The following is a 27739-nucleotide window of genomic DNA, read 5'->3' as shown; positions in this document are numbered from 1 at the left end:
ATGTAGCTAGAGCAGATCTGAGAACTTGGAAGTGTGAGCAGCAGCATGTCTATGTACCCGGTAGCTCTCAATTCATGGCAAGTTACAACAAAGAGCACCTTGACCAAGAGAATCTGTGATGTCTCTACTTAAGCTCTAGGGTCGGTGGGGGGAGGATTAGCAGGCCTTCTCTTGACTTAGGTGTATTATAAAACCATAACACTCTGAAAGGTTTTGTGCTTATCTTAGCAGAAAAATTATGAAGCAGCAAGAAATTTACACCAAGGATAACTGTAGTACAGTGGACAATGTCTTTATATGCAGTTGTTTGTTAAGTAAAGAAATATTTTTAACAGAATTTTTATCTTTAGTCCCCCTTACAGAAGCTGAGAGTATACATTTTGTGATATAGTTAAAATAATATTACCCAGCACTACTTCCTTTTTTCTTTCATTTTTCTTTCAAAATGTTGTTGTTGGTTATTGCCTTCTAATGCTTTAAGGATTGTGGTTGAAGAATGGCTTATTAAATTTTCAGTTAAATTCAGATTTTGGTTCAGTCGGTCTACGGTGAGGCCTAAGAGTTCTGTATTTCTGACAAGCCCCCAAGTTGTACCAATGCTACTATTTCCCCAAACACACTTTGAGAAGCAAAGGCTTAAGATCATTGTTTTAGGAGAACAGTCAGAGAGTTCATAGTTGAAGTATCCAATGAGTCCCTGCTTTTACATAAAAAAGAGCCACAGGTTTACTCTGGTTAGGGCCATATAATTTGTGAAGATATTTAAATCGATTTAGGCATTTAGACTAGTTTTGGATTGAGACCATGTAATAGAAGGGATTGTTCAGACCAAGAAACATTCACAAGCAAAGTTGTCTACCTGCCTCAGAAAAGAATTTAAATATGACTCTTCCAGAATTCTGACTATTCAATTTTCTAGGATTACATTTTGGTTTCTTTTAAGGGCTTAGAAATATTGGCCTGTAAGGCACGCAGTTCTGCTTAAGGAAATCTCTTGAGTTCATCATAGCTGTTACCCTAGTCTGTGTTGCTTTTACAATTATTGCCTATACTAATTTTGTCCCCTGTCAGCGTGAGATTTGAAAAATATGCAGTTGAAATGTTATATATATTTTTTCATTATTCTGGCTCATTCAGGTCATATCTTATGACTTCCTCTTTGTGAACATTTTCAGTCTTTTTAATATACTTTCCCTCTGGCAGCATCGTATAGGGTTCTATGAAGAATGTTTAAATCTTACATTGGTTTGTGTGATGAATTGAAACACCATATATGTATAATCAGTGCTGAGTTATAAACTGTCCTTTTGATAGCTCTACAAAGTTTAAAAATCCTTTATATATAACTTTAGTGCTTCTTAAACTTATGTATTACTTCTCTAGCATAAATTAGTATATGAAAATCTTAGGCACTGTTCTTCCATTGGAGCAGTTTCAGAAATCTTATTGGTGGATGGGTTTTTTGTAGTCATTGCAACTACTGAATAGCTTAGCCTGATTTCAGGAAACCTCGTAAGATACTAAATATCTCAGGTTAAAAAAATGAGAAAAAGAAAAAAATGAGAGAAAGCATAGCAAAAACAAAAGTTCAAGATGGGGAGATAGAAACAGATAGGCAAGCAAGCAGGCAGGCAAATGTTAGTTTTCTAGAATTGATCAGAGAAGAATTCTAGAAAAGGGAGTAAGCAAAAGGGTAATGTTTTCTGGGCTCTAATGTACTAGAATGTAATTTCCTAAAACAGGGACTTTTTGTCTTATTAACCGTTACATCCCCAGGACCTAGAACAGTGCCTAGCACAAAACAGACACTCAAGCAATATTTATTAAATTAATGAGTGAAGGCAAGGGACACTCTGGAGCGGGGTAGAGGTGACTGGAGTATGCTAAGAGATGAGGATAGCCAGATGGCCTTGCACAAACATAACCAAACTGGGATATTTAGGTGATGACTGTGATGATGTGTGGAAGCTACTTGACGCTCCATCCTTTGCAAGGAAGAGTGGCACTCTTAAACGAATACCTTGTCCCTGGGGTAGGTGCCAGTGGAATATTATGATCGTGACTCAAGGATTAGTTTCCACAGTGGAGTCTGATTCATAGCCTACATATTCCACTAACTGGTATGGTAGAACTATGTGTCTGGATAGAGGTTCAGAGCAAGTTTTCTGAAGAGGATTGAATGGGCCCAAACTTTTAAGGGTATTTAAACCAAGGCCATTTGAGTAGCTTTAAAGTTATCGTTGTTTAACAAAATGACTTCATTCCAGACTTGATGTAAGAACTGGATTCTCGGAGTTGTTCCTGGAGTCTCAAGTAACTGTTTTAGCTGAGAATGACCTTTACCTTTTGTACTGAGGCTGAAAGACTGAACCCTCTGGAAACTTAATGGAAACCCAAGTCATCTTCAAAGCAAATGAGTTTAACAACTATTTATCAGAAATAGAATATGTGCCTGCTCTAAGTGGCAAAATATTATTCCTGGCATTGACAAGTTTATAATTTAGATGAGAAGACAACAGAAGCCATTAAAATAAACAGCCAAAGTACAATACGTGTAATATATAATAATATACTTACGGCAGCTGGGCTCCTAAGATCTGAGACAAGTGATTGCCCATATAATTTTTAGCCAATTTTAAATTTTTATCAAGATAATACTTGTGCCTATTTTTAAAATCAGGTGTTATTTCTTTGAAGATTTCCCTCCTGCCTCTTTCTCTGTTCTCTCTTCCTTGAATTCCTATTAGCCAAAGTTTGTGCCTCTCGGACTGATCTTATAACTTACTATTCTCTCCTGTTTTCTGCCTCTTTGCCTTGTTATTCTGCTATCTGGAAGATTTCCCTCAAGTTTCTCCTTCTCTTTAATTTTAAAATTTTGGCTATTTTATTCCTAAGTTTTGTCTTTCTTTGTGATGATTTCCTATTTTTATTCTTATTTTATTAATACAATCTTTTATTTATCTGAGAATATATAATTCAGATTGTTTGGTTTTGTTTTTATATGGGTCCTACATTGTCTCTGGTTCCTGTAAGGTCACTTTGTTGCTATTGTTGTTTGGTTCTTGTTGTTACTGGACACGTTTCTCCAGGAGCCTGGTGAACCTTGCCGTCTGCCTGTATTTGAGAATGAGTCAATATGAAGTGATTTGGAGGCTCTGAATTGTGTAGGGCTTTTCAACTGGTAGGCCTCGTTGTTGGGAGGCCTCTAGCTCAGCATCTGGTGGCCTTTTCTTAGAGGTCAGTTGTTTCTCTAGAAAGTAAACTTCCAGTGATTACCCAGTTACGTTTTATAGCTATGGGTAATGATGAACTAGGGATGAAGGTGATATCTTTCTATGGTTCTGAAACTGAGTTAATTCAGGCTAAAATAGGCCTTAAAGTAATATTTACTTAACAAATTCTTAAGTCCTGATGATTATTTAATTAATTCATAGTAAGTGAGGGGCCTGGTTTTTATACCTGTTGTCTGAAATGCATGTATATATTCTAGAAGTGAAGCTACTCCTAGAAAGATGTGAGTTAAGTATTCTTTATAATAGAATAGGTGGTTCCTGAACATATTTCCCAACCTTATGCATTCTTGGAAATACATTTAAGTGTAAATGTGCATACTTGCCACTCTGAGGAAGAGAATAGCCCTGTTAAAAATGGGAGTGGGTACAGGACCAGCAGGAAGAGGAGACCATAATGACCTTCTGCTGGAATGTAACATTGGATGCTCACCGTCACTAGAACTGGAAACCTCAGCTATGATGATTTTTTTACTTTGGAGAAAATCCTGATACATGTTTTTAACTCTTAACCCTGCATGTATATCTGTACAACTTTAAATCAGGTAACATATATTATATACCACATTTCAAAAAACTCTCTGTGATAGTGACTATCTCCATATTAGAAATAGGGAACAGGCCCTGGCTGGTGTAGCTCAGTGGTTTGAGCGCGGGCCTGCGAACCAGACGATCGTGGTTCGATTCCCAGTCAGGGCACATGCTTGGGTTGCAGGCCAGTTCCTGGCAGGGGCCAGTTCCCTGCAGGGGATGCACAAGAAGCAACCATACATTGATGTTTCCTTCCTCTCTCTTTCCCTTTCCCTCTAAAGATAAATAAATAAAAAATATTAAAAAAAAGAAATAGGGAACAAACTCAGAAAAGGTAAAATGACTTACTCGAGATCATAAATCTAATAAATGTCATATTTGGACCAAACACAGTTCTATTATGTATTATAAAACACTTTTCTACTTTGCAAGCCAAGAGGACTTCCATTCTACTCTGAAGCAGGAGGAATCTACAAGATACAGCTGCTTAGAGCAGGTTATTCTAGTAAAAAATAACATCAGAAAGAAAAAAAAGAGTTGTGTAAAGGAAAATTTCTACCTGGATTCACTACAATCTGATGATTAACTTATACACTCTGTGGAACATGGAGTCCAATCAAGCCCTTTCTTCTTGCCGTTACTGAGTAAAGCTAAATTCAGGGACTGTTATTTGAACACATTGTTCCTAGAGAACCAGTTTATCTTTTTTTAATAATATATTTTATTGATTATGAGAACCAGTTTACCTTTAAAATATTTCTTCTCTTCTTCTGACTTGTTACCCAATATTTATAATTACTTTGTTCTTTCTGATTATTTTTATTGGTCAAATAACACATACTGTGTTTCTGCCTCCTAAAGGCTATTTAGGAATTTCATTCTTAATTTTTCTTCAATAACTCATGTAAACTACATAAATCATTATAAACTATCTATATTTTTCCCAAGTATTTTAAAACTTTTTATTATGGAAAATTTCCAACACACATCACAGTAGAAAGATTAATGCCTTGAGCCCCGTGAGTGCCCCCAGTGAACCCCAGTTCAACAGCAATCAACACTTTGGTGGTTGTGTCATTCATCTCTTCTCCTCCCTTTCTTTGCTTTTGGTGACTTCTTTTTCAGGAGCATTCTTGAAAAGCTTAACTCAACCTTTCCTTAGCTACCAGCCAACCTATTTTTTTTTAAAGATTTGTGATTCTGAACATGGTGGCATGAGGAAATCAGTCAGCTCAGGACACCTGTCTGAATCTCAGGGCAAGAACTAAAAATCTTAAAACCAAAAAATACTGTTTCACTAAAAAATTTTCTAGAACTCGCTCTGTCCAGTATAGTGGCCAGTAACCACATGTGGCTATTGAGATTTTCATTAATTTAAATTAAATCATATTTAACATTCTGACCCTCATTTGTGTGAGACACATTTCAAGTACTCGCACGTGATTGGTGGCCACTGTGTTGGGCAGCGCAGATATGGAGTATCCCATTATTGCCCAAAGTTCTATTGGATAAGCTTCCTCTAGAGCAGCGATTTTCAACCTTTTTCGTCTCATGGCACACATGAACTAACTACTAAAATTCTTCAGCACACCAAAAAGCTATATTTTTTTGCCAATTTGACAAAAAATAGGTACACTCTTGTTCATTCATACTGGATGGCTATTGTTGTGTTGGCTATTGTCATTTTTTAAATTTGACCATCCAAAGGAAAAGAGGTCAGTGCCCCGTTGGGTATTGCATGTTTTAACGATTCTTGCAGCGCACCTGCTGCTCTAGAATGTGGCAGCTGAGTGCACAGCACTGACAGCCCTGCAGCTTTGACAGCGCTGCACTGTACCGAGGAAGGCACCTCAGGCTGCAGTGCCAGGGAGCTGTGGTGGCTGCAGGCGGGGAGCCACATTCAGTGGGCTTATTTTTCCCTGTCTTGCTGTAAAGCAAGAAAAGTTGGGATTTAAAGGAATCCATTGACTTCTTATTTTCTTAAACAACAATCAACCCACATTCCCCCCTTTTTCCTATTTTCACTGATATATTCTTGAATAGAAATTATGAGTCTCTAACCCTGGGAGAAATTTTAAAAATGGTTTATAGATCAGTGAAACTTACATTTAACCAGAGAATAGGTCATCAAATTGTAAGAATATTCTGAAATATTTTTAACTGAGAAAACATTATTCATTACAAGAAGTAAAAATTACAAAAGTAAAAAACCTTTCATTCTACCAATGCATATAAATGAGGTGGTTTTATCTGAGTCAAAGTCTACGTGAGTTGTGTATTTCATATCTCATGGGTGTATTTTTTAATTTGTGTGTAGTATCAATAGGAGATCAGAGTTATAATCTCTTGAGACTTGAATGATAGACTTTCAGATGAAATATTCTATCAAGCTACCAACTCTGTGCAGATTCCAAATGGTGGATCCCTTATGCCAAGAGTAGAGAGTGGCTCATGGTCACTAGAGGGCAGAAAAGGTCAGGAGCCGATGGGGAAGCCTGGGGAAAAGTGTGGGGAATAGCTTGCATGTCTCCTCCATAAGGAGAACAGCCTCTTACATGTAAAGAAAATACCATTCAGTCCTGCAGGCAGGGACAGCAGTGAATGACCCAGCAACATAGGCCATAGTCAAAGCAGTGAGAGACGTGGTCAGGGAATCAATAAACCAGTCTGGAGCACAAACATTACCAGGTCATCACACTCATGACAGAGAACTGAATTCAAGTCCAAGTTGCGGAAGGCAGGCAGATTGCAGGGAGTGGAGTAAGTCATTTAACCCTTTCAATGATTGCTCTAATACTGTTCAACATACTGTCTCCCTCGAAATGGGCAAATGGTACTTTAAGTCACATGGGAAATCTGATAACCATCTTCTTTTGCTATTGTAGCATTTCCTGTCATGTTGCTGAATTGCTTTTTTAATGTTAGAACTATTTCTGTTTTCTTCCTGATAAGTTCTCTTCAAATTATAGAATACTTTCAGGTCTAAATAGCTAGTTTTCACAAAGGAAGTATTAATTGATATAAAGATGATATAATTTTCTAATAAGTCAAGCCATTTCAATTTTTTAAAATTAATAATTTGGACTTTACCTCTAGGTATTAAACACCCATATAGACAGGGCAGATTGGGGCATAACGAAGAATGAGAGTTTTCCCTAACTCTTTTCCTATCTCCATCTGTAGAATTCTGTATTTTTCCTTCAGTTTTTACACACATTTTAATTATAGGTGCATGTTTGTCAACCATGCAGGACTGTAGGCCTGTGATATCAGGACCATTCTCCTCCACTTAGCACAGAGCCTGGCTATAGAAGCCAGTCACCAACATTTGTCAACCTCACAGACATTATAGTCTCATTGGAGTAGAAGGGAATTATAACACAGATGTTAAAAGATACAAGGTGAGGAGAGTTTCAGAGGAAGAAATTAGCAATTTAGTCTCATCAAGAAAATTTTTATTAAAGTGGCATTTAGCTGGGCATCGTATGTGGATAGGATTTACATGGAAGTGAGTTTGAAAGCAAAGTCATAGTGTTCTAATGGGGAGGCTTATGTTAGTAGATAAGACTGCAGGTAGATTGGAGAAACAGGTATAGAGGGCCTGGAATCCCATGCTAAGGAATTTATGGTTTTTCCTCTGGACCAATGTTTTTGAAAAATGTTCCTCACCTGTAAGATACCTCACATAAAGCCCATCCCACTGATAACTAAATTTGTATAATGCCACTTGCTATATTTTTTAGAATGTCACAGTGCGAACTAGTAAAGTTAAGTTCCTAAAGTCTGGAAACAAACTTTTGAACTTTCTTTAATGAAGTTTCCCAACTATGTGATCACCATTGAACTCTTTTAGTACCCGGCAAATCTATTATCCCTCAGAGCATACTTGGGGAATGATGTTTATGCAGTAGCCAATCTTCAAAGTTCTGAAAGAGGATTGTCATAATTAAAATTTTTTTGGTTTTACAACTTAAGCTAGAAGGAAATACAAATACATAGATACCTGATTCATTTTGCTTCCTTCAGAGGAATTCCATTAGATGTTACCTTTGTCTTAATTTACATGGTGTTATCTTTTTTAAAATTTTTATTATTTTTTATTACCATGTAATCCCCTTATACACTCTTCCCCCACCCACAATCACCACACAGTTGTCCATGTCCATGAGTCCTTTTTTCTTCTTGACATTGTGCATTATCGTAAAACGACCAAGTTCATTTGGAAAAAAGTGGGATAAAAGATAGATACATTTAGATGCCCTGCTGATTCATCTTCAGCTGTTACCCATCATTGCTTACTTATCCTGGTTTTCTCCAAGGATTAAATAAAGACATGGCTCTCAAGGTGTGACTACTGGGTCATATGCATGAATAGTACCTGGGAGCTTGTTAAAACTGCACATTCTCAGATGGACCTACTGAATCAGAAATTCTGGGAGTGAAGCCCAGTGATCTGTCTTTAATATGCCCTCCAAATAATTCTGACAGCTACTGAAGTTTGAAAACTGCTTGAGATGACTCACCTAAACTTTTTGAAACTCTAGAGTAGGTTGGGAGCCGAAGCTTCTAGACACTTGCTCAACTGCCACAACTTCTGTTTTGCCCACTTTAAAATGATCTTGTTAGATCATCTCATACTTACTTGTCCATAAATTACGTATCTGAGATCTTACACAGCTTGTTGGTTTCTTAGAATTAAAGTTACTATATCTTAACTGTGGCAGCCATCTGTCAAATAGTTTCTCTTTTAGGCCATAGATAAAATTCCCCAGAGAATATTAGTTTTCATTGTTCCGAAAGTTCACCTTTTCCGTCTCTGGCCAGGTAGTTCAGTAGTAGGTCAGAACATCATCTTGATACACCAAGGTTGCCAGTTTGATCCCCAGTCAGGGCACTTACAAGAATCGACCAATGAACACATAAATAAGTGGAACAACAAATCGGTGTTTCTCTCTCAGCCACCCCCCACCTTCTTTCTCTCACTAAAGTCAGTTTTTACAGCAAGTTTACCTTTTCTTTCCCTGGTAGCTTGGGAGACATTCCTCAAAAGGAAAAAAAAAGTAGTATCCCAATTAAGTGGCACTCAGAAGAGCAGGCTCTCTGTGTCTGTTTATTTTCAATCGAGAAGGAATATTTTTACCCTCTGAGAGGAAGAGTCTTCCCCCTTTTATCAGTTATCTAGCTGTGGATATTTCCTGGTTAAATGATAACTTTATGTGTTAGTCCTCTTGTTATTTTTCTTTGTTTAAAAATATAAATTTGAAACAATGGGAACAGATACTTATAACCCCTCCCCTTTTTTGAGAAGGGGAGAAAAGATGTAACAAATGCAAGACTTCTCACCTACATAGTCCTTTAGTTGAGGGGCATTAGATAAAAATTGCGTCTAAAAGTATGTTAGACATATTAACTTTTAACTTAAAAAATAATTATTAAATCCAATTCATGTTTGACAACACAACCTGAGTCCTATTACTCCTGCTCTGCTTCATATTCTCTTTTTTGTAGCGTATGAAAACTGATTTATATTTGAAAATCCTCATAGTAAATTATAAACTTAACTTCAAAGCCGTGGTCCCCAATCTTCTTAGCACCAGGGACCAGTTTTGTGGAAGACAATCGCTCCACGGACTGGGTTGGGGGAGATGGTTTCTGCATGATGCAAGCTGATTACCTTCAAGCTCACCTCCTGCTGAGCCGCCTGGTTCCTAATAGACCCAGACCAGTACCAGGTGCACTGCGGAAGGTTGGGGACCCCTGCTTTAAAGCATGAAGAGATGGAGGAACTTAACAAGGTAAATCATCTGTTTCACAAGTTTGTGATAATTAGAAAGTGGAGACCTGGAAAGAAACTGAAATTCGGAGGAGACTTAAACTGAAACTGATTTAAAAAGAGGTTTCTCCTGGCTCTCTCCCCACCACCCCCACTTAGGTAAAGCAATACCTTTAAAAATGTGAAGGTTGCTAAGGACTGTGGAACACATGTACCCAAATTGTCAAGTGGTATGAAGCAATTGTCAAAGAACAAGTATAGTGTGTGTCTTACAGTTAAATCTACCAGACAGGCTGGCTGGCTAAACAGCAAATCACAAGGTTGGGACTTTGAATGTTTGTTTTAAGCAAAGACATCCGGTTTCCATAGCACTATGATTTTATAGCATAGATCAGATTATACTGTTTATTTAGCTAACACCATTTTCCTCTCAGCATACTGAAAAGATTGAATCAATAAATCTTAAACTTCCAAAAAACATTTAAAATAAGCAGGTCATAGCACAAAGTGAGTCTGTATGTGAGTGGGAAGGTAGAAGTAATGCCAATGAAATTTTACTTAATAAAATCTGTATACATTAGAAAAAAGTTCAGTGAAATTTGAATAGTTTTCATAATCCTTTTTTCTATTTTTAATGCCTGGGATGTAGTATTGATTTTGAGAGGGTGTTCATTTAAAATAATAGTTTTTATAAAATTTTGGAAGCAGAAAATATATGGTTTCTTATTTTTAAAATATTGTAAATGGGTCCATTCATATAAGTTCTGCTATTTTTCTCAGATTCATGTGTGCTAATATCCTCTGTAAAAATATTGACTTTTCATGTCTTCAAATCAAGAAAACGTTTAACCTCTTAACTCATAAATAATTTAAGTTCTACTTTACAAGAACAAGTTTCTATATAATTTTACTGTTAGCATCTCAGCTTTAGAGCCTTTAGGTCTACTTAGTCTTTTATGATCTCTGAAATATCTCTTAATCTCTCGGATTAATTTAAACAATATGATTAACAATGGTTTAAACATATTTATTGCTATGAATTTGTTTAATTTTTTTTATTGTTTACCCTAATTTATCTTTTTAGAACTAGTGGTCTGTACAGAAGAACCATGGCATTTACACATAGAGAATATGAATACTGTTGTGTGAAAATAGTTGTTATCGACACTGAGTAAGATGTTAATTGAAATGCAAACTTCTTGATCTTGAATCTTTGATCTTGACTTGATCTCTGAAAACTTGTGTGTACTTTTGGGTTTACTCAGATACTGTTTCCTTCTCTAACACCCAGTCAGTCGGTCACTGAGATGTTTCCACTTCAGATGAGTTCAGATTAGCTCACTGTAGTCTTTATCATCACACAGAATAAAAACTATCTTTGGCATGTACACAAAATGATAGACACAAGTTTGTTCATTGAGGTATTGTCTGTAGTAGCAAATGATTAGAAACAACCCGAATGTCCATCTCTAGGGAGGGAACTGGTTGAATTTTGGTATTCTGTACAGTGGCACACTGTTCAACCATGAGAGAGGTAAAGCACTTCCCTGTGGACCAATACTGGACAAGGCCCTAGAAATATCGTTGAAGGGGGGAAAAGCAACATGCATAAAAGTCCAGAGAAAAACTTAAAGGGATATTCAAACTCAAAAAGACTGACTGCTGTTGCCTTTTGGAAGGACAGTGGGTGAGTTATAGATAGCTGGAAGTTAGCCACCCTTTTTTTTTTTCCTTTCAACTCTATACCCAGTGTAACCTGTTTTAAACTTACTTTAAAAAATGATCTTCATTACAAAAGGGCTGATCAGTAAGTCTGAAACTGAAACTATACTATACTTAATGTTCAGGTATAAAGTTCATTTTTACTGATTAAAGTGAAAAGTTGGATATTAGAGCAGAAAACCTGGGCAATGTTGCGTGGCTGTGGTTGTGAGGAAGTGATTCTTCCTTTAATATTTTGCTTTCTACTGTAGATTTATCCTGGGAGATTATTTATGATTCAGATTTAATGGAAACTCTTTTTAAAGCCAAGTATTCTTCAACGCTATGGTACTTTGATGTATCTATTTTTAAATTTCTGATTTTTTGTAATATTATTCTCTTAAACCAGAGCAGTCACTTCAGCCTTATCAACATTAATGTTTGTCCTCCAAAACTTAGAGCCATCTGTAGTTCTAATTGAAGTTTTGCAAGAACAGCCATTTGTATTTTTCTCTTCTCACATTCAAAAAAATTTTTTTAAGAAATTGAAATTTATATCTTTAAAATAATTAGATAAAGTATTATTTACTGACTAAACTGTGCACATTGCAGTTTAAAACCACTGGCCGTTCTGAATTGTTTTGTAGATTTTCAGGCATTCTTAAGTTAATTATATGTTACCAAATGCAAATTTGCTTTGTGAAGTAAGTGAAATGCACTTTGAATATAGGAAATGACTCCCACAAAGAAATGCTTGATATTCAGAATTTGGAACAATTGGTTGGCTAGGGAAACATTAATGAACATCACAGACTGTCTTGCTTTCATAGGAATGAATTTAAAACTATTCCTGTTTCTTTGTAAATGGAAAAAGAACTTCTAATTGTCCATATTTATAGCAACCGTATGTTCCAACCGTGTGTCCGGGACTTTCCGGGATAGCTCCTAGTTTCATATTCTCCTTCTCCTCAGATCAGGTGTATTGATTTTTAATTTAGAAAATTTGTTTGTTTTTCTAATAGTAGAAATATGTTGCCCCCAAGGTTTTGAGGGATCATTTTTCTCTCTCTTTTTTGAAAGATTTTATTTATTTATTTCAGAGAGAGGGGAAGGGAGGAAGACAGAGAGAGAGAGAAACATAGATTGGTTGCCTCTCCCACGGCCCCACCTGGGGACCTGGACTGCAACCCATACATGTGCTCTGACCAGGAATCAAACTGGGAACTTTTTGGTTCTCAGGCCAGTACTCAAACCATGGAGCCACACCAGCCATGGCTGGGACCATTTCATTTAGAGTAGAAGTTAACAAACTCATTTTGAATTACTTGTTTCAAAGAAGAAAGATGTAAGCAAGAAGTGTTCCAAGAAATTTTTAAAATAATATTTTTATATACCAGAGTTACTTGAGGCATGGAAATTTTCATTATATGAGATTTTTGATATTATGCTTTTGTTCACAGAGTGAAATCGATGAATGAACGAGGAGTATGGGACAACACAATATATGGGATAAAATGTTTTCTGTCTGTCTGTCCTGCGGTGACCAGGCACTGCCTCTGCAGTAAAGACTGCATATCTAGGGAAGACTGATAAGTTAAGAGTTTTTAAGAAATGAGGAGCACAACAAACACATGAAAAGATATTCAGTATCATTGGCCATTATGGAAATGCAAACAAAACCACAAGAAATACCACTTAACAGGCACTAGGAAGGCTGTTATCAAAAAGATGGGTAGTAATTAATGTTGGCAAGGATATGGAGAAATTGGAACACTCTTATGATGCTGGTGGGAATGCGAAATGGCCCAGCCACTTTGGAAAGTCCGGCGGCTCCTCCAAAGGTTAAACAGAGTTACTGTATAATCCAGCAATTCTACTTTCAAGTATATAGCCTATATTAGCACAAAAACTTGTTCCCAAATGTTTATAGCAGCATCATTTATAATAGCCCAAAGTGGAAACCTCAATGTCAATCAGCTGATAAATGGATAAATAAATGTAGTAGTATTATTCAGGAATTAAAAAAAGGAATGAAGTACTGATATTTGCTACAACATGGGTGAAAACATTATAGCATGTGGAAGAAGTCAGGCTTAAAGGACTACATACTGTATGATTCCATTTATATAAAATGCCCAGGAAAGGCAAGCCCATAGAAATAGAAAGTAGATTGACGGCTGCCTGGGCCGGAGGGAAGAGGGAGGAAATGGGTACGGGTTTTCTTTTTGAAGTGATGCCAGTGTTCTAAAATTGCATGCTTTAAGTGGGTGAATTGTATAGGGTGCTAATTATATCTCAGTGAAGCTGGTTTTTTTTTTTAAGGGTGGAATCTTTGGTTCACTAATTGAGGCAATCTGTTTTATACTTTCTTTATCAGTGGTTCTCAACCAGGGACAGTTTTGCCACCCAGGGGCAAGTGCCAGGAGACATTTTTGGTTGTCACAACTGGAGGAAGAGTGCTACTGGCATTTAGTGGGGGCGGTCCAGGGTGTTAAACATCCTCCAGTGAATGGAATATGATCATCAGTTTTGTTTCCAAATATAAATAAATAAATAATTGCATTAAAACACTAGAATGAAAGATTTTTTCCCGGAAAGTTTGGGCCAAAAACATGGGTGCACATTATACCTGCCAAAAAACGGTCAACTCTATGGATATATCTTCAAGTTAACATAAGTTTTCTCCTGTCATCTTCAATCATATATTAAGCCTGTCAATTGATCTTTGATTCAGATATATTTTTTAGTTATAAAGTATGCATTTGATTCATTTTTTAACTTTCCATTTCACTGATGACAGTCCTAAGCCATTCATTCATTATGACCTTATTTTCCTTTTAAGTCCTTAAACATCTGTATAATAGTTGTTTTAATTTCTTTGTCTGCTAGTTCCTAGATTCTGGCTCATCTTATGGTTGTTTTTTTTAAAATTATATTTCCTTTGATACTGGATTGTATTTCTTTATGTGTTTAGTCATTTTTTATTGTGTACTGGACAGTGTGTATGGTACATGGCAGAGACAATGGATTTAGTTATCTTTCACCGAAGGTTTTTGATTTTTGTTCTGGCCAGTTGTTAACAGAATGCTGTCTCCCGTCAGGTGAACATCAGCTGCAATCCGTGCTCAGTGCTTTCAGCCTTCGGGCCATTACCTTTCACAGGGGCAGTTCAGCAGCTTACGAGTCAGCTAGGAATTTGGGTAGAGTTTATATGTAAATTTGGAGGGACTCATGGCTTCTTCCTTCCAGGGATTATTCTTCTCACTTCCCAGTTATGTTGTTAACCTCAAACCAGGTCTAAGAACTCTTCAAGCAAGTTCAATTTCAGATTTCTGGGGATAGTTCTAATCACTTCTCCATATGAACTGTGGAGTACTACTACCAGGCGAAAAGCCGTGTGTTCCTTCTTTCAGGATTGACTCCCCTCCAGTTTCTGCCTGCTTTTGGTCAATCTATGGTACTTTCAAATAGTTATTTTTATATCTTAGAGTACATAATTATTATCTTGAAAAGGATCAACCTGATATATTATGCCACTATCAGGAGTTATATCATATTACTTTTTGTTTTCTACTAGTATTGTGTAGGAGTAAATGACAACAACAACAAAACCTTCTACTTTTTTTTGGTAAATGGTGGCAGTAGTTCATCAAAATTTTCTAAAAGGATTGAGCATGTTACTAATCTTATTCTTCCTTTTTTCTTTTATAGACAAGAGATGATTTCCTAGGTCAAGTGGATGTTCCTCTTTACCCATTACCGGTTAGTACATTTGTGATTTTACTTTTTATGTTTATTATTTTTACTTTAAGAAATTAAATTCATATTAATATTTGATTTATAAAATATATACTACTATTATTTCTTACTATATTTTCTGTTTTAATTTGATCATCATGGTCCCATTATGTGAACTCCAGTAAGAAATGGAGCCATTGAAGTTTGTTGACATTATGAAAACATTGTTTGAGGAAGATCAGTTTGGAGATGTTCTGCTAAATAACTAGAAGGGGCAGAGCCTAGGCTCACAGAAGAAAACTAAGATAGGTTAGCATAGTCTGGACCAAGCATATAGTACTAGAGGAAAACAAACAGATTTAAGAAACGTTTTAGAATAAAACTATATTGGACCAAGTTCCTGACAGGGGTTTAAAAAATAAGTAAAATATACAGATAATACAGGTTGAACTTAGGAGATAAGGATGGTAATTCAAGTAGAAAAGTCAGAAAGAAAAGCCCTTTTGTTTTGAAATATGATACATTTATTTTTTTGCCTTATTGAATTTCAACAGAAAACAGGAGAAACGAAAACTTAGGGCAGCTGACAGAGATATGAAAATAAATTGTGTAGGGAAAAGGGACTGGAAAGATTGAGAGTTATCTCTGCTGAGGGAGCAGCAGAATCTCTGAGAATGACTGGCTGTCCAGACAAGAGAGATGAAAGCACTAAAGGCCAAACATTGACCCTTGGACAGTTGTGGGTCTGTGAGAGGAAAGAGAGAAGACAGACAAGAGGACACAAGAAAAGAACCAAGTAAAATAATGTCATGATAATTCAAGAGTTTTATGACTGAGTAGGTAGTTAACAATGCAAAATGCAACAGGAAAGAAAAGAATAATAAAAACAAAAGGCTTTGAAATGTTTATTGGCTTTCTACAGTCTTCAGAGATGATAAGCTTGTAGTAATGCATTGAATTCAGTCTTATTTTCCACGCTGTTTACTTTTTCATTCTCCTGGAATTGTCTCTGAGCTCATGCCAGCTTTCTGACACTGCATATTCCACTAACCGCGCTTCTGCTTTTTCACTTCCTACCCTATTTTTGGCTCCCCAACACACCTGCTCAGCTTGTTTTAGACTCAGTTGTGATGCCGGTTAAAATTCCTGTGGTGTGGGAAGGTGAAAGCACTATTGATTGTAACCATTCATCCAAAGCTACAGTTTTCTCATTTCTAACTTCAGTTATGCCTTAGACCATAGTTCATTAATATTCTTGAAAAGTTCATGTTTTGGTGTTCTAGATATATTTTGAAAACCCACTGTTTTGTTCTAGACTGAAAATCCAAGAATGGAGAGACCATATACATTTAAGGATTTTGTTCTTCACCCAAGAAGGTCAGTAAATATAAAATAATAACATATTAAGTTTTTTAAAATTTTCTTCATCATACCTTATAGTAGCTGCTTTGAAAATTCAAAGTTTAAAGCTTTGAATAATAATAATTATTCAAAATAATTCATAAATAAATATTTATTATTTTGAATAATTATTATTTAAATAATCTAGTTCTGAATTTTGTATTATTTTTTAAAGTTTTATTGTTATGTCTGATTACAAATTAATATGTACATAATACAAAAATTCTGAAAATACAGAAACGTGGTCACATCCCTTTGGGAAAGATCTGTACCCCTAATACCAGACTAAAATGCTAAAATTTATCATTTATATTGATTTTACATTGCAAAGTATATATAATTTTGTCATGCTGTGTTTTAAAAAATCACAAGCATTAGTTCGTCTAGAACTAATATCCAACTCAACTTGCAAAAACCAATTTCAGAAAAATCTAACTATATTTTGCATACCTCAATAAAAAAGGTATTTCAGAGAACTCAAATATTTAGAGAAAATAACATGAGTAAAGACTGGAATTTAAAACCCATAATTTTATTTTCCTAAACTAAATTACTTGATTTTTGTCAAAATTCTAAAGTTTAAGCTGTAAGTAAAACTCCTTTTGATCTTCTGTACCAATTAGTCAAGTAAAAGCTAGCCAAGACATGTGTGTGGATTTACTGTCAAGAGGGTCAGAGCAAAGCGGAAGAAGAACATCTGTGAAAACAGTATTCGCCTTGCTTTTGAAATTAGCAAATGCATTTGAAAAGCATACAATGGGAAATTAGCGATTTTTTATTTAGAATTTTAAAATTATCTTTGTAATATGTATATGAAAACAAAGAGCACAGTGCTTTCTATTAATATTTACTTTCTGTAAGAGAAGTCACGTATTTAATTTCTATAGAAGCCTTGAAATACACATCTCTTTTTTCCCTTTAATGTTCACTGGTTGTGACATCTGCATACCAAGAGTGACAAAATCAATATTTCTTCTCTTATTTGATTGCCCTGGTAGCCTGCTTTTCAATTTGTCAAGTGCTTTCTAGTATCCTTATCTTTAAACACTAACAATTTACATCTTTTGTCTGCACTGCATGTTATTGCAAGTGCAGAAAGAACTTTATTCAGATAGAAGATGCACGGCACTCCTGGATTCTTTTTCACCCCATTAAGTCCAAACTCACAGGCTTAGTATCTAGATGGAAAGACATGAAACATATCACTGTAGAGAAACTCTTTTATAAAACATTATTAGAGCAAGTTTTCTGTGTCTGTCTTTTATAGCAACAAGTCAGTGTGCTCACTACCCCTTAGATATGGTGACAGGCCACAATTAGTGGACTTGGAGACACGCATCAGGTATTTTATTGACCACTTAGGGTAGGTCCACTTTCCAAATCCATGAGAACTATACATACACAAAAGAACTACTAAAAAAATTAATGGAGGCATATTTCTTGAAGACAGGAAAAAGGAATTAGGACTCTTGTCTAGAAAGACAAAGACTAGTTGGTTACATAATTGATATTTATAAAAATCACCCAAAAAGTTTGTGTAGAAAGGTGGGACAAGCAAATACTTCTTAAATAAACAGGATATTACGATTGATGGGGGGCAATAAGTCTTAGTTTAGAAGCTTCAGAAAGATGGGTTTAAACAATTAAATATTAATACAGTGGGTAGCAACCTTGAGCTTAGACAACTCGTTACTCAAAGAGGTGATACCCTATGAAAACAGGTGAGGTGAATTAGTGTGGGACAGACTCAAACAGCTGTCAGAGAAAGATACTGGGTTCCAGACGGTTATCAGGCTTTGCTCTTCACTTTTCTGTCATCTCAGACCATGTGGCTAGGTTACATCTCTGAGGGTGCCTTTTTGTGTCCCCCAAATTCCCTGGCTTCACAGAGTATGCAAAATAAAACCTCAACTTCCCTTATTTCACCTGGACCTCACCGTCTCCACCTCCTTTATGTGTACCCTGTAATCCAGTCAAGTTCAACTACTGCTATTTCCTCAGCTGCACCCCAGGTCTCCCATCTATTTCCTTGTTTTTTGCTCTTTTCTTCACTCACATGCCTGTGCCATGACTGCCACAGACCAAAACACTCCCCAGTCTTCGAGTCCCAACTCAAATACCAACTTCTCTTAAATTCTCTCTGATCCTTTTACTTAAACTTCCTGAGTATCTTATCTTGTAACAGGTATTTATTTATATATGTTCCTTTTCTCTACCATGTATTCTTTTTCCTAGATACTTTCTGCATTATAATTTGTCATTGACTCTCCTCTAGTAGCGGGTGGGTGTTCAGTGAACTCTTAGTAAATGAATTCTTTTCGTCCTAGTGTTAAAGTTTTGTGAATAATTATTTTTCTCTTCTACAGTCACAAATCAAGAGTTAAAGGCTATCTGAGATTAAAAATGACGTATCTACCTAAAAGCAGTGGCTCAGAAGAAGATAACACAGAACAGGCTGAGGAATTAGAGGTGAGGTTTTATAAATATTTGGTTAAACTAAACACGAAATACCTAGTTTCTTATTTTAGTATACTGTGAAGAAAAAGTAACTTTATACAATGAAGTTAATATGTGCAATAAAGGCTCTGGCCGGGTATCTCAGTTGGTTAGAGCATCATCCTCATACACCAAGGTTGCAGGTTTGATCCCTGGTCAGGGCACATACAAGAATCATCCAATGAGTGCATAAACAAGTGGAACAATATATCAGTGTTCTCTCTCTCTCTCTCCCCACCCCACACTACTTCTTCACTTCTCTAAAACCAATAATTTTTTTTAAATGTGCAATATAAATTATTTACCTGGATATTTATTTATTTTACCCAAGCATTTATTAAACATGTCTCTAAAGATATTTCTATAGAATGAATGGCCATTATTAATGGCATTCATAAAGATAAAAGAATAGAGAATACAATGTTTATAAATGAGAGTATTGATTATAATTGTCATTAACTGTTTCTAGTTGTTTGGTTTTCTAAACCATGTCATCTGCATCAAAGTAAGAACACTTTGTAAGTTAAATACATGGAAATTTTGAGGTGACTCTGCTAATTAGGAACTTTTTATGAAACATAATTCTTGTTACTTTTCCTGTCGTGGCTGAGATGGAGCTCGTAGGAATGGAGGGAATTGGAGAAAGAGAAGGAGAGAATTCAAGTGATCTACTAAAAAGCCACATTTATTTTGGGCAAATAGAATTTAATACTTTCCATGAGTGACAAGATAAGAGAAAGTCCAAGTCAAGTATTTGGGCCGAACTATGTGTGTCTGGGGTGAGTGAGGAAGAAGCCAAGACTGTGCATTTGGAATAGAATTGGGCTGGGATTTGGAGACTGGAATCCTGTTTGCAAGGTCTGCCACTAGCCAGCCCTGAACTTCTCTGAACCTCAGTTTCTTCATTTGCATAGTCACCTGGTTTTGCCAGATGAGGCCAAGGGTTTCTTCAGCAGAAAAATTCAAGAGTTGAAAAGAAGACCAAAAACCTGCCCCTTTGAGGCTTCCCTTGCAGGAACACTATCATCAAAGATAGCATGTAACTCAGGGACATTGAGTGCAAACACACAGTGAGTGCCCTGTCACCCTGCCTCTTTGCCTGAGGGTCTGGTTAGATCTCCCAAAGAACTATGAAGCTGAGGACCCTCCCCAAAGACTGGACTCTACCTCACAAACCCACATGCCTTCAGAAGAGGAAGAAAGCTCTAGAACAAGCAGAGCTTTTGTAACAGAACTTTACGGGAATTTTTTATGTACACAAATGAGATTTTGTTTTGTGGGGGAATCTAAAATAATGGAAAGAACTTTTTTCTTTGACTCATAGAATATAATTAGTCTTTAGTTTGGTGGCCAAAGAACTTGGTAGCCTTTCTTATGTCTATATTCACTTACTTAATTTACCTTCGTATCTTTTTGTTTTTTCTGTGATTTATCAGACTTAACATTTTTAAGATATTTATTGGGTCAAAGTTTCTGGTATTTTGGTGCACAGGATATTTTGCCTAATAAAATTCTGTTTGGCCCTGGCTGGTATAGCTCAGTGGACTGAGTGCGGGCCTGCGACTCAGACGATCGAGGTTCAATTCTCAGTCAGGGCACATGCCTGGGTTGCAGGCCAGTTCCCTGCAGGCCAACTCCCAGCAGGGGACGCACGAAAGGCAACCATACATTGATGTTTCTCTCCCTCTCTCCTTCCCTTTCCCTCTAAAGATAAATAAATAAAATCTTTAAAAAAAATTCTGTTTGACATGAAAGATGTCTGCTGTAAAGAAAGAAAATTCTTTATTTAATAACTTTTAAAAAGCTAACAGCATTTTATTATTTAGTAACCTGCTCCAAGTTTTGCCCACGCACACGTATTGCAGGCACCTATTCACAGTTCAGTTTCTGTGGGCAGAGCTGATTCGCTTCATTCTGTGGTCTGAAGTCTCAGTGTTCGAATTCCCTCAGAGTGCACCTTATAATTTCAGTGGATGTAAGCGTGTAGGAGTTTATTTATGAAAGGCCTTCGGAATTCAAACACATGAATCTGTGCTTATTTATATTCTGTGCAGCTAATGACCAGAGAAGTCTTGCCTTTGACATCTAATTTGTGACTGAATGTACACAGTTCTACTATTTAAAGAAAACAATTGTGATCTTCACAAGAGGCTTACTGTAAGGCAGTTGGTATTCCTTAGTAAGATGGCTATATAGAGATAATCGTGTAGCATTTGATTTTGGTACCCCTTGCGATTTTAGATTTAGGTGTATTTTACAAGATTAACTGCAATGTTGTAGCTCTGAACGCTTGCTTTCTGACTTTCTTTAACTCCATTAAATTGTGGGCAATTGCATCTCAGCTTTGAGGTTAGTAATTAACGTTCATTGACACTTAGGAAATTATTCTGTGAAGAATATGAGCTGATACATGTGTAAGAGGGAGATATTATATACAAAAATGAGAACTCAGTCTTTCTAAACAATGTTAAAATGTACAACTATACTTTTTCAAGCTTGAAGCAGGCTTTTCAAAAAGGTTCTTAATTAAATTAGTTTTTTCCTCTGTTTGAATTTACTTGTATAACAGAAATTAAATAAGCAGACCTTTAAGAGACAAATCTTTAAGAAGATTTTAGATATTTTCTGGTATCATATTCCTAGCTGTGAATATTTTTACAGTCATTTAAAGCAGAAATGAGGAGTTTTATTAATAAATGTCATTAATCTGTAGAAAAATAATCAATGACCATATTCAACAAAAAAATACGTCTTAGTCTTTTTTGAGAGTAAAATACAAAAATTCAACTCACATGCTTTTGAAATTGAAACTGGAGAAATAAAATTTGATTTAATTTATATAAGACTACATTTTGGGTATGTAGATCCACTATTATGATTATTTAAAGGAAAGGAAAGGAGAGAAAAGGAAGGTAACATAGATGGAAAGAAAAGAGGATGGAGGGAAGGAACAGAATGGAGTTTGGGAATTAAAAATTAAAAAGATATCAGTTCCCATAGAAGAGGTAAAAAGGAAAACAGAACAGAGAATAAGAAAGAAAGGGAGTTGGTACTTCCCGCCCACCTTCCTTTTCCCAGAATAACTCTGTCTTCCTCTCCCGTCCTGTTCTGCCTCAGGCTATAACAGCCCCACCAGAGCTAGAAGAGATCAGGAACCCCTTCTTGCAGGAATCCCTGCTGCCAGAAAATACTCCTCTCCTTCCCAGCTTTTCTTCTTGATTCCTTATGTTCAGACCCAGTTTTCAATATAGAAGAATTCTCTTACATCTTCTAAGCTGTCAACTTGTGGACGCACACCAGCCTTTAAGTGTGGGGTCCACAGTGCCTAGGGAAAAAACAAACTCTGTGTATACTAAGGAAATTACGTTTGTCTGTTGTCATAGTACCTAATGTTGGCCAGTTTGTTGTTTTTAAACTTTGATTTAGTAGTTTTTTCCCCATGTACAGGTTTGGGGGTTTTATAATCAAATGTACCAATCTTCTCTTTTTTGATCTGGATTTGGTTATACGCAATGGCTTTCCCATTCTTATACTGTATTTTTTAAATCTCCCAGGTCTGTTCTAAGACATTTTTGTTTGACTTTCTAACATTTAAATATTGCACAATTTGTAATATCCTGGTATAAGATAGGGGGTAGTGATCTAAATTATTTTTTTCTATTTTTTAGGTAATAGGCCTATTTACCCATAAATTTGAAAAGTGTCTTTATCATGTACCAAATTTCTACAACTTTGAGTCTCTTCCTAGGCTTTCTAATCCATCCTGTTGGGCTCTCTCCTCTTGTGTGCTCCAGGGCCACACAGCTTTAATTCTTGTGGCTTACAGTGTATTTTATCTGGCAGGGTTCATCTCCATGTGTTGCTCTTCTTTTATAGAATCCTATTAATTTTTCCTACATGTTTGTGTTTCCATTTGAACTTCAGAATTGCCATGTCTCGTTATTTTTAAAAAATCCATAATGTAGTTTAACTGGAATCTTGGCAACTTTATAAATTAACTTGGGTAGAATTGACACGAGTGTGAGGTTGAGTCTTCCTAGCCAAGATCATATTAAGTCTTTTCATTCATTCAGGAATTTGTAAGTTTCCTTTACTAGGAAACTTACTAGTTTCCTTTATTTATGCTTTCCTAACCATTCCAGTATTTAGTGAACCTTGTACCTACTGCCTTTTCTGTTTTGAGGTTTCTGGAACAAAGAATGTACATTAACTCTTGCTACTCTTTCCCATTAATTTCTTACTCTAACTATCTGGTTTAAGGCTTCATAATATTTACCCCCTCGATGGTCCCAGGAAATTTCCAGTGCCTTCCAAGCGTTTCAAACAAAACAAACAAGACATTCTTTCTTTGGCTGCTTTCTGACTTGATGAAAATGCTTTCCCTGGGTCCAGAGGAGAAAGAGAAAAAGTCAGACCAGAGCAGAGAGTCGTCATGACTTTTTAATCACTAGAGCGTTCATTATAGCAACTATTTCTAAATTGTTTGTAATTCTCATGCCTCTACATATTGCACCTTCATTTAATAATATCTTTTTCAGATCTCAGAGAGTTATTGATTTCCATCCTATATAAGGTATCTTCTCTGTGGGAAGGCAATGCCCAGTACAACATGATCCCTGCCCACCATTCATTTGCTTATAATTTAGAGAACAGCCTATTTTTACTCGAGTTTAAATTATGCTTCTCAATTTCTCAGTGCTTTCCATTATTGTTTGTTTGTTTGTGTCCCTTTTTTCCTATTAAGTATGTTTTAAAACATTTTTAGAAAATTTTAAAATTTTTCAAGAAAAATTTAAATGTTATCATTTTACAAAAGTCTTCATCACCATGTAATTTCTTCATATTATGATCTTAAACGTTGACAGTGTACGTATTCTGTCTCTGTGTAACTTATGGAACTAGATATGGTAAATTACTTTTTAAATTTCCTGTAGCATAATTTATAAGATTTAAAAAATCAAGCATAAATTTAATTGTTAACATTCTGTTTTTCAGCCTGGCTGGGTTGTTTTGGACCAACCAGATGCTGCTTGCCATTTGCAGCAGCAACAAGAACCTTCTCCTCTACCTCCGGGATGGGAAGAGAGACAGGATGTTCTGGGAAGGACCTACTATGTAAACCATGAATCTAGACGAACACAATGGAAAAGACCAACCCTTCAGTATGTGCTGGTGGCTTTCACGTTTGTAATTGGAATACATTTTGACCACTAATTTTCTTTTTGAAGTTATGTCTCAAATGGATTTGTAACATTGTAGGGGTCTATAAATTGTAAGTGCACCAAGATTTTTATGGCCCAGGACTTAGAAAATGCTATTTTAGCTGTTTGTGTTTTAAAATAATTTGATGGTAGTCAAAATTATTTTAGTCACAAATACTACCCTTCAAATTGCTTATTTTAATAAGTTGTTAGTTATGTATGTCTTAAATACTATGTAGCCAAAAATGGTACGTTTTCCTCTTTAGAATGATTTAGAAAATCTTAGAGACTCTTTGCAGTTTATTACTCAAATATAATAAAATTTAAAATTCTACAGTACACTATTTTAAAAATATAAGTTATTTTGTAACATATAATAGATACAAAACAAGGGTCTTTCATTAAATACCCATTTGCTAACATGGCCAATGTATACATAATTTCTACCATACACAGATCAAATATTCTAATTCTTCTTCATTCTAATTTATTCTTCATTCTTTATTCTTCATTCTAATTTACATCTCCCCACTGACATTTTTCTTTTATCAGCAGACTGTATGTTTGTAAATAAATTTTCCCCTTATTCATATTTATTATCAAATATCCTTCCACTCCTTCTATCTTACAACTTTCTGAAGTCTTTCTTTAGTCTTCCACTGTCTGACACAGACTTAAACTTTTTATTTGTCCATTAACCTTCTAATTCAGGGCTTTGGTATCTGTGTCTGATGGCCCGGGCACTGTCACAGGTGCGTTCTGTTCTCAGATTCTCCCACAGCAAATCAGTGATCCATGGCTCGGAGGCACTGATCTCTGTGGAGTGACATGCAGGTGGCAAAACTGAAGACCCTGTGAAACTCTGCACAACTGTCATATTGCATACTCAGTATTAAGGCAGGCTCGACTTGAGCAGAATCACATTTCTTTTTCTATAGTTGTTACTTTCAACTAGCCCAAATTAAGTGTTGGGGGGGGGGCAGTCTGTAAAAATTCTGTTTTCTCCAACAGCAGCACAGCAAGAACTGATCCTCTGACTATACTGGGCTTATAGGACATCAAATAAATTAACAATAACTTTGTTATTAAATATTTATAAAAAATCTTGATCTGATGGTCTGTACATAATAATTGCAAATTGCTAGAATAATATACCTAGTAAATGACCAGGGTAACTTAGGAAAGGTACAGTAGAAAGACCAACCCCTCAATACGGCACCATATACCTTTCCTAAACCCAGACATGACTTTTTTCATACCAGGACCATTAAGCATTTAATTGTAATATATTAACTATTTTTCTGCTTTTACTTTTATCGGTATCTATTTTATGCTGAATTTACTCCTGGGCCATAAGCTTTTGTTTCTTCAGTTTCTTCTGGAGTATGTTTTTCTTTTGTGCAACCTCCTCTTCTGGTTCAGGAAGGACCACCTCAGTGTGGCAGGGAGAGCTCCTGTGTGGGGTCACCCACCCATGGGATCTGTAAGTTCTACACTGCATCTTGGGAGCTTTGTTCACCTGTATGTTCTCAGTGAGCAGAGAATCTACATTTAAAACCTTACATTCAGCATTACTCTCTGCATTTTTAAGCATGTACAGCAAAAATTCAGTGTTCTTTTTAGGCCACCAACCCTGTGTCCTGCCCCACTGTTTGGCTGGAGCACTCCTACCAACCCCACCATTGTATCCACAGAATGGCACACATTGCTTCTGTAAAGTGACATCTTTCAGATATTTGGTGGCTTTTTGAATATGCATACCCTTGATAGCCTGGGCAATTTCATGAGTATTGTTAAAGTGAACACGAAGATTTGAACCTCTTGATTTGCATGATTTTGTGGGGTTTTCTGGGTCAAGTGAATATCGAACCATTTTCAGAGGTCACCTCTGGTCGAAAGCATCCTTACACTGTTCTTCATTCTTCCCTCTACATCCATGCATGGGGACTTCTCCTCCTGGCTTAAGACTGATTTAGAAAATGTTGCTATCTGATTCAAAAAGATGTATATGCAACTCTTTAAACTTCTCTTTTTTAATAAATATTTTTAGCATTTTATTTATTTATCTTTAGAGGGGAAGGGAAGGAGAGACAGAGAGAAATACCAATGTATGGTTGCCTCTCATGCATCCCCTGCTGGGAACTGGCCTGCCACCCAGGCATGTGCCCTGACTGGGAATCGAACCAGGGACCCTTTGCTTCACAGGCCCGTGCTCAATCCACTGAGCTACAGCAGCCAGGGCTAAACTTCTCTTTTATGAACTTTCTAGTGCTTCTGTAGGTTGTAATAACATGGCAAAATAACATAATAAAATTATTAGTGAAATGCAGTTGATTCATTCAACTTTTCATTCAGTTTTTTTGAGTTCCCATATATGTCAATGACTATCGCAGGCACAGTGATGAACTGAAATATCAAAGGCACACATATTACATGCACACTTCCACAAAAATTTTAACTCCATTAAGCTACCAGTGTGCCCACAGCTTAATCTATGCATGTTGAAATAGCTTTTGACCAAAAACAATAAATGCTGATCTGATAAAAGTATTTTTTTAAATGATCACAGAATATGTGACTATTGTTTTAACTCTCTTCAGACACGGGTGATAGCTCTTGTATTTCTAAAATAGGGACAACCTAACAGATGCTGAGGATGGTAACATTCAGCTGCAAGCGCAGCGTGCATTTACCACCAGGCGGCAGATATCCGAGGAAATGGAAAGTGTGGACAACCGAGAGTCATCTGAGGTAAAAATAGGGTTTTTTTGCAGATAGACACATGCTATATCAATAGATTAAAGTATGTGTGGCTGAAGCTTGTTCTGTTTGTTTTAGAACTGGGAAATTATAAGAGAAGATGAAGGTATGATGTATAGCAATCAGGCCTTATCACCTCTACCATCAAATAACTTGGATGTCCAGATTCAGCTTGCAGAAGAATTGAATGCCTTACTTGCTATTTCTGGAAATTCAGCCACTGGCCAGCCAGTATCCAGCTCAGTAAGATGCTCTTAGATTTTGCTGTAGCTTCAGGATTTTATATTGTGTGTGTGTGTGTGTGTGTATGTGTGTGTGTGTGTGTATCCATTCAGTATCAAACTTATACATAAAATTTTGTCTTTTCCCAGTTCATTGAGATATAACTGACATGTAACATTATGTTGGTTTTATGTACAGCATAATGATTAGCTATATGTATATATTGCAAAATGATCCCCACAGTAAGTTTAGTTAACATTCATCACCTCAAATATTTACGATTTTTTTCTTGTAATGAGAAAAATTTGTCTTAAATGGCACATAATAATGTATTAGTGATTTGGGGACTTTATGGCATGACCATTTTTCAAATATTTGACTTATGGTATGGAGCAAAGTCTTGGATAATCTAAATGATCACTGGAGTTCAAATGTCCATTATGTCGATGCACTTCAGCCAAAGACCACCATGAACACACCTGCAATTGAACAAGTTGGATTTATTATTCATTTCAGCAAGGGAGGGCACACACCATGAGTGTCTTGGTAAGAGAATGTTATAAGAACTTAATGGATTTGGGCTCATGTAGGCAGTTTGGAGGAGGGTATAAGAAAGCAAGATTTGT

At 36.2% G+C, this 27739-nt stretch overlaps 2 protein-coding genes across 4 annotated transcripts in view; one reads left to right on the top strand and one right to left on the bottom strand.

The window, feature by feature from the left end:
* NEDD4 (NEDD4 E3 ubiquitin protein ligase) overlaps positions 1–27739 on the top strand; it is a 120571-nt gene that overhangs the window by 60321 nt on the left and 32511 nt on the right. For 2 of the 3 annotated variants that reach the window (XM_037053948.1, XM_037053946.1), the window contains 6 exons: positions 15007–15057; positions 16349–16410; positions 18801–18903; positions 23926–24092; positions 26765–26882; positions 26970–27134. In XM_037053948.1, the coding sequence (XP_036909843.1) occupies positions 15007–15057; positions 16349–16410; positions 18801–18903; positions 23926–24092; positions 26765–26882; positions 26970–27134 (666 nt within the window). The remainder of the gene's footprint in view (positions 1–15006; positions 15058–16348; positions 16411–18800; positions 18904–23925; positions 24093–26764; positions 26883–26969; positions 27135–27739) is intronic. The other variant, XM_037053947.1, reaches the window with a different exon arrangement.
* On the bottom strand, positions 25471–26021 carry LOC118992245 (60S ribosomal protein L17-like). The gene has a single exon (XM_037053949.1). The coding sequence runs from the start codon at positions 26002–26004 to the stop codon at positions 25471–25473; it is 534 nt and encodes a 177-aa protein (XP_036909844.1). The 5' UTR covers positions 26005–26021.

This window comes from Sturnira hondurensis, unplaced genomic scaffold, assembly GCF_014824575.4.
Source record: "Sturnira hondurensis isolate 20B ecotype Veracruz unplaced genomic scaffold, ASM1482457v3 Scaffold0008196, whole genome shotgun sequence".
NCBI lineage: Eukaryota > Metazoa > Chordata > Mammalia > Chiroptera > Phyllostomidae > Sturnira > Sturnira hondurensis.
This window is presented reverse-complemented; position numbering and strand designations above follow the sequence as displayed.